The 18,032-nt window shown below is 40.3% G+C and overlaps 1 protein-coding gene across 4 annotated transcripts in view; it reads right to left on the reverse strand.

The window, feature by feature from the left end:
* RTKN2 (rhotekin 2) overlaps positions 1 to 17,446 on the reverse strand; it is a 42,928-nt gene extending 25,482 nt beyond the window's left edge. The window contains exons 1-5 of one of the 4 annotated variants that reach the window (XM_085064248.1): positions 17,120 to 17,446; positions 12,740 to 12,842; positions 5,799 to 5,998; positions 3,969 to 4,027; positions 297 to 350 (exon numbers count right to left, since the gene is read on the reverse strand). In XM_085064248.1, coding sequence (XP_084920374.1) covers positions 297 to 350; positions 3,969 to 4,027; positions 5,799 to 5,998; positions 12,740 to 12,778 — 352 coding nt within the window. In that variant the 5' untranslated portion in view covers positions 12,779 to 12,842; positions 17,120 to 17,446. Of the gene's footprint in view, positions 1 to 296; positions 351 to 613; positions 757 to 3,968; positions 4,028 to 5,798; positions 5,999 to 8,940; positions 9,038 to 9,529; positions 9,761 to 12,739; positions 14,231 to 17,119 lie in introns of those variants that run through there. The other 3 variants (XM_085064246.1, XM_085064247.1, XM_085064249.1) reach the window with 3 other exon arrangements.
* Positions 17,447 to 18,032: the final 586 nt, after the last annotated feature.

Genomic DNA, 18,032 nt, shown 5'->3' on the forward strand with positions numbered 1-18,032 from the left:
GAAGTTTCTCAGTTAACCATTCAATACAACGTTTTTCTGTTGTTTCCTCTGGAATTCTTCCTCAAGAGGACTCTTTAGAAAGTAGGGTTTAACCACAGAGAACCACAGGACTTTGAACTAACTCAGCCTGCAACAACAACAACTTCAAATTACAAGCATTTACACAACAAAGACTAAAATACGGACATAATGAAAGGTCAAAAAAGGGGGTGAAATGAAAATGAACTTCCTCATTCACTTTAAATTTACAGGCATAAGCAATTGCTTATCAGAATAATTCATTACACCTTACATACTTTCTTTATTGCTGAAGTGATCAGAGCCTTTCCACATTAATGGTATTCGAATATCTATAGGGGTAAAAAAGATAGTAAGGAAATTAAGTTGTGGTCAATACTGTAGATCTGTTATCAAAACAAATTACAAAAAGTTTGTTATTTCTTTTTCAGATGTTCTGGTGGTAACAGAGCCTTCCACCCAAAGAGCAACGTAACTATTCCAGCTTTATTATCTATATCAAAAGAAAATTCAATAATTAGTTTAACTTGAAGCGTCATTTTTGTTTAGAAATTATGCTAGAATAAAAAACATTTTAAATCTCATTTGAAAGTACCTGAAATAACATTACAGAGAAGCTGTGTAACATAGTTCTGAGAGGTTGATACAATTCTCTGAGTCCATTATTATGCACAGATGTAAACCAAAACTCTGCTTGCCTTGTGCTGGAAACCACTCATCCCACTGCAAGAGGAAAACCTTCCTGTTTTAATGAAAAGACTGGGGTACTTATACTGCAAACACTTCAGTCTTGTTTTGCTAACCACAGAGAAAATACCACTTGTAATCACATTCCTAGTGAGAATTGTCTTAGTCGGCATAAAAAGAGTTTAGAAATCTTTTTTATTTTAACTCAAAAATATCTTTCTACTTCAGAACCATAGTAGAGAGGCAATTACAGAACCATTATTTTAAATCATGTGTCATTTTAATATTAGGAAAGTATTTTCTTCAAAAAATTTTCCAATTTATCTACTAAATCCAACAGAGTACTAAGTGACATTTTCCTCCAGCTTCGAGGACTCAGGTTTAGACATAATGTTTTTTATTAGTCCCCTGTTAAAAGGCAAATGCTGTGGGGGCTTTATAAATCCAAAGCTGGTTTCTGAAGTACGAGGGTGCTGTTTAAAAGTATATGCAATATATTAAGTGACACATGATGGCAGCAGTGAACAGCACCAGCTCAGTTATCTTGTGACAAAAGTCTTCAATATTGTTATAAAGCAGTGCTGAATCCAGTGCTGTCTTCATATGAGGCTGGTGGGAAAATCCACAGACATTATGCGAAGATGCAAAATGGTGCCAGTATTTTGGCATCAGATTGTCATGTATTCCTACAGGGGTTTACCCACAAAATTTCTTGTTGATTTAACTGAAACCGCACATAGTCACTCTGTCCAAGAAGTTACATGAAAAATTCAAATTTCAGTGAATTTTTATTATGAGACATCTTATTATAAATGCTATTTCAATTTTGAAACTTTCAAATTCATCTATTTTTAAGTGTTCATGAAAACTAATGAACTTTCAAGTGAACTGCCAGTATACAACTTTAGACTTCTAACTTCCTAAAAATCAATACATCACTGTGTTCTGAAACTGCCTTTCACTTCTAAAGATGCATTTGCATAGCAAGCATTTCTAAAAATAGGGGGTTTTACATAAAGAGAAATAGTTTCATTAAAACCATTACAGAAGTCTCTCAAATTTTAAAATATATATATTCATCTCTGTCAGAGACAAAGCACAGAACGTTTCTTTCCTAAAACACAAAGGCCTTAAATTTACATTCATATGTGAAAATAGTTACAAATAAAAGCCTTTTTTATCTTTAATCATAGCAAACTCTGAATGACTATTCTAATGCGCTCAATAGACCTTGTTAGCAATTAGAGTACTAGATTAAAGATTACTTCTGCATGCCACTTTCAATATCTTGCTAGCTGAAAAATTTACACCTTAGTCAGAAAACCATCAGGGTATAGATAGTCAATCCCTGAACAAGTTTGACATGATACTTGTAAATCAGCTTTCAATTCATTCTTGGATTGAAAGAGCTGTCATTTATCAAAAACAAATATCAATTTTTACACATCTTAATTTCATTTACCATTAGCTGTAAATCTGTGTGGATGCAAATTGGATACATTCAAACACTACAATTAATCTAATTTAAAAGCACTGATTCCTTTATAAAGTAATTTTAAATTATGATTATGCTTTTTGATCAACAACATTTGACATTATCTCCTGACAAAAAAAAATAAAAATCGATTGGTACAAAGCCATAAATTACATAATTTATTCACGAATGTGGGGGATAAGTAAAAATGATAGAAGTGTGAAAAACTGTAGATTAAGGAATGCACTTCCCACACAGTATCTGACATAGATGCTTTCTGTAGGAGCACATTCCTCAGTAGTCCTGCATAGCTGTTCCCAAACCTTTGCTGTTGGTCACGATTGCCCTATTTTTTTGGTGATCATCATCTGGCATGTACTAACCATATGACACACTAATAAATGTGTAAGTAGATGGATTACTGATGGTAGAAAACCAGGAGGTAATAACAGGTGATTTTTAGAAAGAATAAATCTCTCAGCAGAGGCCAAGAACAACATTTAGCCCTTCCTGCTGTAAAGTGGACCTGGCCAGGCTTCCTGAAATGAGTGTCTGAAGAGGGGCGAGGGATGGCAGCATCCAGCACTCCCAGGCTGGACTGCACAGTGAGGCACTTGATTCTTCCTCCTCTTCACCTTGATCTATGCCACACTTCTGAGGACAGAACCTCCAGTTTGAGAGCCATGGTGTTGGTAAGAGGGCAGAATCATTAACAGATAACATCTAATACAAAGTGGTGCATTTCACCCTTCCATGGCCTTATCCCATCAAAAGAGACAAGTTAAATCTTTCATATCCTGAACAAGTTTTCCATACTAAAAATAGAGTCCTTAAAAACCACTGGTTTTCTAAAGATAGCAGAAGTGTATTATATGACCCTAAAGTCTTCACTGCAGATAGCTCTCCAAATGTGAAGAAAGGTGCAACCACAGCACAGACAGGCAAACAGATGCTTTCATCCAACTACCATAAGGAGGAAAGACAGATACACATTCTGCAAACAGCTGTGCTGGCAGAAAACATTATTGAACCATGTGCTCATCACTCTCCTTCCACTAGAAGTTACCTTGCCTAAAGATATATCAAAACATGCAGAATTAACTGAAACAGTTTCAGTAGTGAGCTGCTATACACTATTTCATTCTTAATGAAGCAGGCCAGGGAGCACAAACAGATCTGTTAGCAAAGCTGGTAGAAGAGCCACAGGAATGCTGAATGTAGTAATATCCACTATTGGCATAGGCAAACAAAACAAAAAATCCACAGTGCTGAAGCTTGAAAATAGGCTAGAAAACAGTGTACCAGCACATTAGGAATGGTTGTGAAATATTCTTGTTACTGGCCTCCACTGAAGCCATACCTTTGCTGCACTAATGTAATCTGCATTGCCCAAACAATATTTGCATACTAGTTATAATTCTGCTCTCAATTTGTTAGACCTGCCCTGTACTATCACTTCAAAGTCTGTCATTGTGGGGAAAAAATATTTCAGCACACTCACACTTATTTAGCTTTGAAATGCATTCAGTGATTAGTGGCAAACAAAAAAAAAAAAAAAAAAAAAAAAAAAGTATTTCCCTCTGTGTAAGGCCCAGTGAGTAAAATGGAAATAGAAGGTAGGATCTGATCTTTAAAAGTCCATGTGTGACTTAAGCACAAATCCCCTTGAAGCATTAGAGGATTGATGCCTCTGAACCACATACACACTTTAAAATACCATCTTGTTTGTGTAACAAGCCACTGCCCAGCCAATTAGCTCCTATAATTAAGTGACTATCCCGCCTCTTACCTGATATAGCAACCTTGGCTCTGCATGCCGTCCGGTCTTTTGTCCCATTTTCTGAAGATCTGCCAAAAAAGGAGAAAAGAAAAAAGAGATTTGAGATCTGTGCATTTAGACATCTGAAACTCAACCCTTTAAACACTAAGAAGTGTCAGGGTTTTCATATTATAGATCATTTCAAATGCTTTTCTTTAAAGTTAATTTTGGTATCTCTGGTTTAAGACATGAGTCATTAGTTTCTTAAGCATAATCTGGAAGGAAGGTACACCACCATTTTTTTAATTCCCTAGAAGATTTTACTCCAAAGCTTATGTAACCTGAGTATTAAAAGACAAGTAGATTCATCTTCCTTGTCTTTTCCAACTCCAACAGGATCAAATACGTAATCAATTTTTCCCTTCTATACACGTCAATGAAGATGCAACTTAATTTATTAGTTCTATTATTGTTTAAAGAATTGCCTCCTCCTCAATTAATGAAATTAAAATTTCTAGCTGCTAACAGCATCATAACTTCCAGAGGCAGTTAGAATATCTTCAGAACTCACAGATGACAGACCCTAGAACACCCTAGAATTTTCTCTCTCTGCCACAATTAACAAATTCCAGTCTTAAGCAAATATCAAAAGAGAACTCCAACTGGACTATCAACAACCAAAGACACAATTTAAATGATAGAGAAATAACACTCTAGTGTGCATCTCTTCTGATGGCCTCCACAGACATCTCAAGAACCCCTGAGGACAGAAATCCAAGCAATGCATGGCAGTCACAAATCAAGCACACAATATAGCTGCTCAAATACATGTCCAAATATCCCTGCCCTGTTCTGGGCATGTGCCATCACCATTCTGTGCTCACTGACATCAAAGACAAGGGGTAAAACAACATATATACACATTTAATATTATTCCATCACTAAAAACATAAAAAAAAGATGAATCCCTACAAAAGTCCTTATCTTAGTAGGAAAAAGCAACATAAATGCACTAATTGCAGAATACCACACTTCTTATGTGCTAGTTTTCAAAATCAGCTTTCCGAACAGTTGACAGAAAAAGCTGCTCTTTCCTCCAACAAACTTCTCCTATAAGACAACATTTTTGAAAGCAAAAAGTAGTGGAACTGCTCTTACAGAAACAATTAACTGGAGCTAAGCATGTACTCAGAGTTTCTATGCTAAACTGCAATATAATATTTCATTAAATTAATAACCTGAGAGCAATAGTGTCTCTGCTCTACGACTGTAAATATATTCAATTTAGAATTTTTAAAAAATCTCATTATTCAAATAAAACGCATATACTTTAGCTCCTTCAAGAGTTACAATGTGAGCATATTTTCAGCTACTTTCCATGGAGTGTTGAATTTATCACTTCGCTGTAGTTAACACAAGTGGCCAGCAGAGGGTACCAATTAACCACGATGAGGCCATCATTAAAGGGCCTTGATAACAACAGAAAGAGTGAAAAATAGACATAGCTGTATTCTGACTTGGATAGCTTTGTTTGGTCTCTTCACACTTGGCTAGGTACCTTTTTGTATGCTAAAGATAATCAAGAAAATATGTCTGCTATATTAATTGATACTGAATTACAGTTTAATGTCAAAAATAAAATTTACCTAGAAAATATGACTTGCATTTAACTTTCTAAAGCAAAAAGATGATCATGGGGTGATCTTATAAAGTAATGCTTTAAGGCAGCAGTAATTTATGTTTATATGGGGGAAGAGAGAAGGAAGGATTTAAATCCACATTCCTAGACAGACTGCTAAAAAAATCTTATCAGTAAATGCCTGCTTCATCCTGCTGTCTCTGATTTGAGCTGTTACTCACTGCTCTTCAGTCCTGCCCGGGCTGGGCTCCTCCCTTCGGCCCTGCAGCTCTGCCCTGTAGGCACGGATGCGAGCGTTGCAAACCATCAGGTTCTTCACCGCGCGCAGGAGTTGCTCCTTCTGTGTGCTCGCTGCAAGCAGCTTGCAGATGCCCTCTCGCATGCGGACCTCAAAGTTGATCTTCTCTTGGATGTCACATTCCTAGAGATGCAAAAAACCCAAAGGATTAAACAAAAAGACCAACTAACAGTGTTCTCAGTTTTTTACAGGCTCTGCAATTGGGATAGAAAACTCTAGGTTTTAATTATGCACAACTATTGCAATGGTTACTGAATGTAGAATGATAGCTCTCTCTCCAGAACCAAAAAGAGTAAAACATGGGACATAACAGATTTACTATATCCATTATACATGCAAATTCCAAACCAAGATTAACTCACTGTGCCATCTGAAAGATACTAAAAATTTATGTGCCTCCATGTGTCATTCATAGAATAGTAACATATGGTCCTAGAGAGGGCTAACTGAACAAAGCTTATAAATTAACAACCCACTTTTCACAGTGACCCCTACTAAAATGAACTTTAAACTGAGGAAAATGTCGGAAATATTTTTAAATCAGAAATTCATTCTCATTACCTCTTTGGCTGTCTTCAAAAATGAAGAAAACATGTTTTTTTCACTTATGGTTGATAGGAAATTCAGATAACAGCAGAAGCAAAAAAAAAAAAAAGGAGACTATTCCGGTACTTGACTGCTTCAGGCCATGAACTGAAAGTCAAACAGCTGCGGTAGCTTCAATACTATACAGGAATTATGCCATGCACACTTTTCATTCAAAGTATGAAGTAAACTAAACATGGCTGGCAAGTCAGTAGAATTCACCATCACTGTTTTTGGAAGGAGTGAGGGTTTTTTTACTTCTGGGGTGTCAACTTTTTCCTGCCTACTTTCAGAGAAAACAAAAACTTATAAATGTGCATTATTCCTCACTTGCCATTTCAAAGAAGTCAATCAACACCAGGCCAGAAGATAATTAAGGTGAAGGATCACAATTTGCTGTCTTTCAAAGCCCTGCTAGGTGCCACTGATGGTGGATACACATTACCTTGTTATGTGGCCATCCCTGGCCAAACCAAATATTTCTGACATGTGCAGAACGGAGTGAATAACAGAATGTTGTCATGGTATTACAGGGTTGCATTGCAAACACTTTGCAAGTCAGTGAAGAGTGCTGCTTTCTCATTACCAAGCAAGAGTGCCCCAACTATCTCTGGAATTAACAAGTTCATGGTTGTTTGGTGGGGAATAGCTCCCAAAGCTGACATCAGAGATGTTATCCATACAAGTCCTGCTGGTAGTCCCTACAGCTGGTATATGAAAGCCTGGGACCCAGAACGGCACCACAGACTATACTGTTATTACCCCTCATGGGTTTCTTTTCAAAGTTTCAATCACAGCCAGAGCAGGATAAAGCAGGGCACCAACACCTCTGCATTCTCAGCACCTGCCTCTCTATTCACAGTTTTTCTTAGGGCTCATCCTAGAAAAGAAAGAAAAAAAAACAAAAAAAAAAAAAAAGAGAGGAGGAGAGCAGTAAATAGCTTTCATCAATCTTCTTTCCTTATGAGTCAAATTTTACATGGCTATGAAAACCTAAGCAAGGCCCACACCTGCCCCTAAGAAATAATTACTTATTCTTTGAGCCTAAACTAATAAATCAGCTGCTACAAAGATTCAAAGAATGGCATCATATTTTCCCCTAATATTTCCCAGGACAGCAGGCTCCTGTACTGGCCCAGCTCCTCTCCACACCTATCACCTGCTACATAACTGCAATGAGGAAATAAACACTCCTATTTGGGGCATCTGCATGTATCTATCCTGGGACTTTCAGAACTACACAAAGCATTCAGTCCATGCTACATCTCAGCCAGGCTCAAATAAAATATTCTGGACTAGCAGTAAATGGCTGTTGGGCCATGGCTTAAATAACCACACCATATAAATCTCATCTGAAGGAAGGACTAGCAGCCTGATTTGAGAATGTATAGAGTTCTGCATGCATATCAAAAAATATTGGTCAGCTTTCCCCCCCTCCATTCCTTCTAAAAATACAGGCACACCATCTGGACACGGAGGAATGACACAGCACTGTTTTGCCATATGCTGTCTACTAACGCACCGTTTCCCTCGTCGCTCCATCCTTCCCCCACCCATGGCAGCACAATCCAGGCGAGATTACTAACAGGTGTTGGGATATTCAGCCCCACACTCAGGAACTACCTAAGCAACACTTCCAAAGCATACTTAGTGTAAGAAATTCCAAGTATTTCTAGTATTACATAGGTAATGCAGTCACAAACCAAACAAAAATAACAAAAACAGCTGAGAAAAATTATATGGATACCGCCGAAGGTCGACAGGAGAGGTCGAATTTCTACTTCATTTAACTGTTAACTTAATCACAGGCTTTCAGAATCTGCGATTTACTGCCAGAGTAGTTTATATCTAATCCCTGTAAGTCTAGCATATCTATTTAAAGCAAGAAAGTAGCCAGGCGGTGGCTAGTCTTCTAAAACAGGGGCTACGAGGTCAAGACACCAACTTGGGTGCTTTGTAGCGAGACACAGGAACGAGCGTTTGCCGCAATTGACAGCCGCAGCTTCACAGACGCTCCCGCGTTGAATTTATTTGGGTTTTTACCCAACTCGAGGTGTAAAAAAGCTCGCATCAATCGGAAAACCAGTGGCTGAAAGATTACAGAGGTGCAAGGAGCAGCTCCGAGAGCCTGCGGGGGGTGCGCAGGGAGCCCAGCGCAGCACAGCGCCGCAGTCCGCCGGGGAGCCGCCGCGTCCCGCAGAGCAGCCCCGCAGAGCAGCCCCTCAGAGCAGCCCCGCAGAGCAGCCCCTCAGCAGCGCGGCCGCACCAGGCCCCTGGGCCACGGTGCGCGGGCAGGCCGCGAACCCCACGGACCCGCCGAGCTCGGGGACAGCGCAGCTCCCGCCCCTGGCCGCCCGCAGCCGGCACTTACTGCCCGCCACACCGTCCCGCCGCAGCCACCGCAGGGGGCGGGTCGGGTCTGCCCTACCCTACCCGGCCCGGCCCAGACCTGAACTCCCCTCCCGGCCACCGGCTCTCACCGGCCCCGCGGCACCCGGCCCGCCCGGCCGCTGCCTCCTCATCCTCCTTCTCTTCCTCCTCGGCGGAGCCGTTCAAACCTCCCGCCCCGCCAACGGCCGCGGCCGCCCCGCCCCCGGCCCGCCCAGCGCCCCGCGGGACACCGGCGTGAGGCGGCAGCGCGGCCGGCGCGCTCGCTGCGGTAACCTGCAGAAATGCCTCAGTGCTTACGGGCTGTTGCTGACCGCAGCGATAACCCCGGAGTGCTCTAGCCACAAAAGCCAGTGCCAGTAATAAAGGCCAGGAAGTACCTTTCTTGGCCTCTTTGTTCCTCGTTTATTTACTTTTCTGAAACAGGCCGGTGTCACCTCTTTCTGATGAGCACTCTTGCGGAGCGGCAGGGAGAGGCTTATGGCAGCTTCCTGACGGCTGCACAGTGTGCAACCTCTGCTGCTCCAAAGCACGCCATGAATTTTTAACCATGTTCTTGGTTTCCTGCAGTTCATCTGATTATGTATCTGTAATGTAATGGTACTTCAATAGCTGCACTAATAGCACGTATTGTAAAAAGTATACTGTTACATACTAAATAAAAGTGCATTAATTACTCACTGGATTGACTGGAGAGGAATAGGAGTCATCTCTCTCTTCTGCTGCCAGTTTTGCAGCTCTGTTTGTCTTTGGCAGATGAAACAAATGAGCCAAAATAGTGTCTCCCATCCATTCCTCATCCCTGATTTCTTGGCTTTCCTGTCTGGATTCCTTCTTGACAGGTGATGGTCAGAAGCACAGATCCTCATTGCTTCTCACAGGGTTGTCAACATTTGCGGGAAGTAAAATGTGCTGGAATGAGTGAGATATACAGTGTTGCTAACAGCTTTCTACAGAAGACAGAAGTCTCCAGGCTAACATATGCTTATTTAAAATACAAGAAAATGCAGTTAAAAGGGAAAATTTTAAAAGCCTCATTGCTTCATCAGGATTTCACATATGTGCTCAGCAGCACCCCTTGACCCCTGGCATTTACACCTGGGGCACAAACACAGGGGTCTAGCATTGAAGGAAAATCATGAACTTCTGGACTGAAGGCATGTTTTCCTTGGTGCAAAGCAGAGGAAGGGGAGCTCTGTTTCCCTCCACAGTGCTCAAGTTTCACCTGGAGGCAGAGATGGCAGAGGCAGCTGTTCAGGAGTTCATATCTCCATCTTGGGCCATGTTTCTTAGGGCAAGGAGAGGCATTCAGATATTCATTAAAAACCTCCATGCCATCCTGAAATCCTCTCTGTACCACTGGCAGGGCACGTGCCACAACCAGGAAGCTCTAGCAAGGTTATATATTTATAGATGCTACATTTTTTCCTGTGTTTAGATACTTCCTCCTGTTCTTTAGCTTCTTTCCCAAAAGAAGTCTTTGTCCAGTTTGTTCAGTGGAGAAATCCCATCAGGGAGCTAAAAGGCTTTTGCTTAGTCAAGGTATGACACTTAGAGCTGCATATGGTCAGCCAATATATCTAAGAGTGGGTTTGAGGGAGGTTGAAAGGAAATCCTGGTACTTCATGCATCTCAGCATAAGCCTGAACTGTTGCAGAGCTCAGGATTTCAGATACAGCAAGAGAAACCCACCAAATGAGGGGAGAACACGAGATAACAAATCAGAATGCCCTTTTGCTTTACAGTATGGCATATCCCCTAAAGTGTGGCCTGGCTTCTGAATTAACTAGGAGCGGGATTAGAGCCTCAAAAATATCCAGGTAATTTTCTACAGAAGAAAACTAGAAACAGGAACATGTGATGGAGTGGAATTGCACCAAAAAAGTGAAACTCTCAGGTTAACTGAACTGCATTATCATTGAATCCATGCCTGACCAAAGCTAAGTGAGGTTACAGCCTTGACTGAATGGCTGAAACCCTTTGGTGAGTTTGATGTAAACTGTTTGCTCTTGCTGATGGGAACAGCTGGAAATAATAACCTTTCTGTAGAGATAAAAATAATACAGAATTAAGTACTTTAAGTCCACCTTGCCAAAATTAATTCACCAACTCACCAAATAGAGCACTACCACCGAATACTAATACAACCTGTGAAAAAGACACACTGAAACACTTCCTACCCAGCATCATCCCAAGCAGTTCAGGTTGGACTCTAAAACAAACCCACTGTCTCAATCCTTCCAGAAGCACTGCCTCCAAGGCTCCTGAGAACAGCTGTCTCAGGTATGCACAGAAGGGGTTTTGTCAAAAGCCAGGGTGGCTACATGGGTACAATAAAAATCACTGCAAAAAGACAAGTTATGCCCCAAATTATTTCAGGCAATCAGCATCTCTAAAAAGATTTTTGCTGGTGGTGTAGACAGCTCCCAGGAATCTGTGGCAGTTGTCCAAGAATTTTAGATGCTAATTAGCATGGTTTTGCAGTACAGTCTGTTCAGCAAATCTGAGTTGTAATAAAGTCCCAAAATGTGACTGCTAGTAGCATGAAGAGCCCGTGCCTGTAGCCCTTACATGCTCCTACTGACATTGACTTGAATTGGAGCCCTTAAGAAATCAGTGGGAGTTAAATGTGTAGGACTCAGCCCTAAGCAACATGAATAGTATCTTCTCAAGCTCAGTGCATACCTGCTTTTCAGCTGGTTCAAATGTCCAATTTTCCACTACATTAGGAACATGTTTCTGCAAAGTCTGGCTTCTCATACTCTTGCACCTGCTTCTGCTCTGGTCCTCCTTTGCATTCACTTTCTAGAGACGTTAGTTTTTTTCATTATAAAATCAAACTTCATAATTTAGTGGGTCCATCAGATGCTTAATTAAAAAATTAAACATTTCACCAAACTTCTAGCACTATCTTTTAAGGGAACATGAGACTGAAGCTTTAAAAGGCATCTCTACAGGTTTTGAATGAGTTGAGATATTCTTTTCACACTTCATGCTAGCTCCAACTACGCTCTCATGCTGCTGTTACGGCACACAAACTTAACTTGAAATTATGAAGAAGGCTTTATGCCATCTCCATCTACATTATCCAGAGATTTGGGATTCAACTAGTAACTATTCTGCTTGCTCTCTAACTGAAGAGTAAATCCAGCAGACAGCAATGAAAAAAAGGAAGCATTGTAACCATGTTTTTTTCTCTCCAGACAAACCTCCACTGAATGGCAGAGAAAGCCAAGACACAACCTACAAAACAAGGAAAATCCTGCACAGTCACTGCTGCTAGTGCAGAGAAGTCAGAAGGGGGTAGGGAGAATTAAATAGGGGATCTATATCCTGCCTTCTGGGGTTTTCTTAAGTGAAACATTTTTTCAGATGAATCACACCATCCTTTTATTTGCCATTTGATTTGCATTGCAAAGCACTTGGCTTCCTTCAAGTATTAGGAAAACTGGATAGCACAGAAAAGATCATTGTCTATCTAAATCACTGTTCTGCTCAAGTGTTAGATCAGCATATTATTTTAAATGTTAGGCCCATCATTTTGGTTTAGCAGGTACAAAATGTCTACACCTACTCTTGACAGCACTGCAGTATTTTTCTTAATTTCTTAGTTCCCACAGCTTGCTACACCTACTCCTTGAATATCATCAGAGTGTGCCAGTAGAAATCTATTCAATTCCTCTTCAGATTTATCCTAAATGGAAGTATATGAGAATTTGTACTGGACACGTGGGGAAGAATTTGCAAAAGCTTTTTATAACTGATTACTTATTTCATTTTAAACTGAAGAGCAAACTGTTCCCATTGATTGCCAGTGACTTTGATTGCCATGGTATGTGACCACTACAGATTGGTGCAATCAGCAGACACTCTGGAATTTAGGGTGTTTACCTGAATCCTTACAGGAGCCCCAGTAACTAATTTCTTCATTTCCTGCTGAGGTCAGTTGAAGTCTTCCCATTCTCTTAGCTGGGCAGAAGGGCAGCATGTAGTCCTATAAAACAAATCAAATATGGGTAACTACCTTACCATAAAGCACTTCAGTTTCAGTTTTGATTGCATAAGGTGAAATTAATCATCTGGCCAAGAGTGAGCTAAAGCCTAACCCTATCAAGGTCAAAGCTATGGCAACAAAAGTCTTTGTAGGCTCCTTCTGACCTAACTGATCAGTGTGAAGTAGGTATCTTCTCTAAGGTAGTCATGGAGCCAGTAACTGAAGATGTCATCCTATAACATGCAGGTGCCTAAGTCAGCTAGGATGCATTTCTTGGATAATTAGATAGAGAGGGCAAAACAGTTCAGCATAAACACATTATTTCAGGTGTTGTTAGATTAATTTTACCCTGAGAGCTCGCTCATTTTCTGCTCAAGTTTTTTTAATTTTCTAGAGTTCTCCTTCAAGTGCTCTAGTGCTCCCAATGGCACCAGAGTCACATCTCCGTATGATGCCATCAACTAAATATTGACACCAAGGTGCTTCAATGAACTATTTTGTTCATTGATCATTGCATGTTCCCATAGAATTTCTAAAGGAAACTGTAGAAGATTGAGAAAGAACGAGGAATTATTTTTCCTTTACCAGATAAGAGTCCAGAAACTGACTCCTCCCAGTAGTCCTGATGTCAATCCTATATTGAAATGCCTCCAGATTAAATTAATGTAGCCTTTTAAATTATCATATGTGATAAATGCACTCAAAATACATTTCATAACAGAAATAGTAAGTTACACAAAATCCATCCGCATGTGAATTTGGAAAACAGTTCCTGAGATCAAACCTGAAAACCTTAAAAGTCAAATTAACCATTGCGTGACTTTAAACTGCATTTGGATAATCCTCTACATCTTAAAGTTGCCCATGTCCAAGACAGTGGATGAGGGATGACTAACTGAGGTAGACCAGTCACATGTATTCCTCCGTTTTTACTTGGGAGACCAGGGACATTGGTTTTGAAGCCAACTCCCATGTGGTTCCCCCACAGGTACAGAATCAACCTCATCAGAAGTATCCTGTTGGGCAAGGATCCTCACAGGTAACTGACAGCTTCACTAGAAGCTTTTCTCCAGGTGAGAAGACAATGTGGACACACAATGTCTAATAAAGCATAAGTTTTGCAGCCTTTCCCTAAGTTTAGAAATTTATATTGTTTCTCTTTTCTATTCCACTTACTTTTTTTTTTTCTGAAGGTAGATACAGGCTGAGTATATGCAGATGGTCTCTTTGTTTTTCCTAAACAATGTGGAATGTCTCTGCAGAATACAATATTTGGAAACAATCTCCATCTGAAGCGAGTCTGTAGTTTGGTCTGATTTTTACCAAGTACTGGAATATAGGTATCCAGGGAGAGAAAAACGACAGAGCAATGTGCTCTGGAGACCAAGCAATGTCTGCACTCGAGTTTCCCCTGCACTGCAGCATTGCTAAGGAAGTCAACAGCAACTTGCCCTTACCACGGCACATCTTGAGGTGACAGCTGTTGTCCCAATAACTGAGGCACAGTAGACCAGTGTAAATTAATTTCTTTGCATTTCACTCACTTTCTGGATTGTTTTGATCCTGTCTCAGGGAGGATATTCAAAGGAGCATGGATAGGGATCTATACTTCACTGCAAACTCTCACTTTGCTGTAAGAAATGTTTCTCATTAGAACAAGATTGGTTTGTCTCAATAGTTTTCCCAGTCACACTTGGGGCTATAACTATCTACAGCTCTGTAGTTTTTCCTGCCTTGCCACAAAGCTATAGTTCTGCATTTTTCTAAGTCATGAGTTAGGCTCCAGCTGCATAAATGGGCATTTGTCATATGGATCATGCCAAGAAAGAGTGTGCCAAAGCAAGAAGGATTAAGGTAAATGCTATTTCATAAAAATAGCACAGTAAATATCCCATTATTATCAATACACTTATTGATATGTGCAACATAATAACCACTTCTGGCTGGAAATTTCTATCAGAGGTTTTAAGCCTCTGGTCCTCAAGGAAAATCTGGCTTGCAAATTATGTCCTGTTTCTTACAGAAATAGATACTGAAAAAATATTGAACAGTTCATCCACTCAAGTGCTTAGATTAAAGAAATACATCCACAGGGATAAAAGGATTTAAGTTTTTAGAACTGCCAGATAATTTTCTATTCTGAGCATCCCTAGGCCCTGTGTCTCCACTAAACTTCCCCCTAAATCCAGTCTCCTCCTCTGCCCCTCAGAGTACAATACCACTGTGAAATAACCTACCTCCATGAATCCTCAAAAGAACCCTAATGCAACAAAAAGTATTTGTCAGAGCACAGCCAAAACTGGGAGCCCAACAGGGATGTAAGGCTATTCCCAGGAAGAAGCCCAGAGTCAGACTACATCTTTTATACAGGTGATTATTTTTTGCTGAATCACTGTAGTGTTGGATCAAAATTCACATGTAGGAGGGACTAAGATATCATTTTCATAGGGTAGAAGGATCTAAGGGGGGAAGTTTGCTGCAAAGGACCCTGTGGAGGCCCCAAGGTCCAGGTGATGGGCAGCACACCTTCTCTTCAAGTTCACCACAGTTTCACTGAAGGAAACCAGTCCAGCTATTTTTTCCCTACTTTCCTCAAAGTCAAACCATGGGGAGGGGATGAAACTGGGCTGTACATGTGTTCTCCTCAATGTGATATGGAAACACTTCTTGCTAATGATAGTATTTTTTTGCCTAACAAGATGACCCATTTTTATTCACCATTATGAAAAATCAGGCGTTGAGTGGCAAATATGAGTAACTACATTTTACCTGAGGTTGGTTTGTCAGAGATTTCTACCATCCTTTTAAGCATTTCACAGCCTGTTAAATGAGCTAACACTTCATGTCACAATTAGCATTTTAAATTATAAATTATGGTAACAATAAATAGCACCTCGTGTTTTTACAGACAATTTCATCTAGAAGAATAAAAATAGCTAGTTCTGCCTGGATGCATGCACGATTTGCACACATGCACGTGTTTACTTTCTTATTTTAAAAATCAATTTGAGTTCTAAGAAGCTATTTCTAGCACTTGATTCTAACCGTGTGTCATCAGAAAGCAATCAGGATGTTTAAAGAAAAACCAACAAACAGCAAGTAAATTTTTCATAACAGGTTCTTTAAACAGCTAATGCATACTCAGAGGGGAAGTTATCCAAGTCTGATACCAAGGGACACCTTTTTAAGATAATTCCGAAATACTCTTTTCCTAACAGTGTTTGTGCACTAAGGCAGTTTTAACCAATAAGTTAAAATCTCTGCTTTCTTTTATTCTTTCCCTGTTCAGGAATGTCTTCCCTGTCCCTCAACAATCTCTGCAACACTGAGTCATCCTGCTTACGTAGATAAGGCATTGTATTTTGTGAGAGAAAACACCAGCAAAAGCAAGCTATTATCTAACACAAAGAACATTTTTACTTAATTTGTTTTGTAGTGTGGACACTCACAACACAGTCTTAAATTTTTAAAATACCCTTGCTCTGTCATTCAGTCTCCTCCAGATCTATATTAACTTCCATCTTTATAACACCAGCCCAGTAGGGAGCTTTAAAACACTCAAGTGAGTTGTTGTTCCTCAACTACCCTTTGCGTTGCTTAAAGTCTCTCCCCAAATGAATGTCTCTCTCACACTGTGTGAGGGACAAAGTCTTTCACACACATGTGTTGTTACATCTGCCTGCTACACAGACAACTACACACTCTTGCTGAATGGATTTAAACAGCCAATTGGCACCACCAGGCACTGAAGCACCCAGAACTTCATTGGCAGCTTTCATACAGGCAGTACACACATTACTAATCTGAACAGGTTTTTCTCATTACCACCCCAGTCACACAATTTTTTTAGGCATTCCTTTCAAATTATCTTACTACATGGCATCACTAGGTTGGTGGAGAACATCTTGGACAATTTTAGAGGTAAAAAGTTTCATATATATTTGGCACCATAATGGTTTACGTGCCATCAAGTGTATTTTACTGGCAGTCATCTCAATAGCTGGCTAGAAAGTCATCCATAGCAAACAAGCTTCTCCAGGCTATGCCTCTGAAGGATCAGATTTTTGTGTAAGGAATGAATCATTCTCTTGTTGCTAATGGTTTCACCACTGGGCATTTCTAAACTAAATTTACTGATCTAACCAAATAGCCTGAGTTTGGGATACAATGTTTCAAAGAGAATGGGCAGTTGACTCTAATCCTGGGTAGCATGGCAGCTTTCATGTAAGCCTTGGAGAGAAACTGCATGGGGTATTTTGCATGCTGGGAAGGCTCACCTGAGTTTAACATAGGCAGATGGGATCTAGCCCCATTTGGATGAGATCAGGTTGGGCTCTGTTCCTGCTCCCTGTGGGAGGATCCTTGGCTTCAAGTTATACAAAGTTAGCAGCCATATGGGGGCAAGAAATTTGAGGAAAAGACAGAAAGCGCCATAGCACAATACATTTTTCTTCCTTTGGTGAACACATGTTCTCTCAGTTCCCAGCCTCAGATGGAGCTAGAAGTGTCTGGTCACACAGCCTTCAAGACCTACTGCCTGAAAGATAGATGAGTGTGTGAAAACATCTGTGTTCAGGAATCTTTTTACATATTACCATATTACATTCTTACCTATTTTTTAAATTGTACATGTCTCTATGTTTCTCTGCACATGTGGCAGCAGCAGGAGCACAGTATTTCTCAAGGATTGTGCCTTTTATTTAATTTTTCTGAGGATACATATCTGTTAAAATTATCTAGAGCACAGTTTGTTTATTTGTTTGCTGCCTACATACACATCTTTAGTTCATTGCACTTTTTAGCTCCTGTGAATAAGAACATGTCATTGACTTCAGAGCCTTCTTTTGAGAAGAATCTTTGTGCATAAAACCATTTGACAGAACCTTCTCGCGTGCTCGCAGGCAGTGCCTTCAAAGTGGTATTAAAGATGATCCACCACCTTGCTCTGAACACTGCAGATTTAGCAATTGCAAAGGGTAGCATTCATTATAACAACAGAAATAAATCTGTCCCTTGAAGGACAACAAACTCACCTCATTTTCCACTACACAAGACCTTGCTTTAACATGGGCCATTTGGCACAAAATACCAGATGTAAATGAAGGCCCATTTCTGCAGCATGACACTGCCTAGCTCTCCTACAGTGCGTACCATTTAGACAAGAACAGGGCTGCAATAAGAGACAAACAA

Source organism: Lichenostomus cassidix, chromosome 6, assembly GCF_008360975.1.
Source record: "Lichenostomus cassidix isolate B80296 chromosome 6, HeHo_3.0, whole genome shotgun sequence".
In the NCBI taxonomy this organism is placed as follows: domain Eukaryota; kingdom Metazoa; phylum Chordata; class Aves; order Passeriformes; family Meliphagidae; genus Lichenostomus; species Lichenostomus cassidix.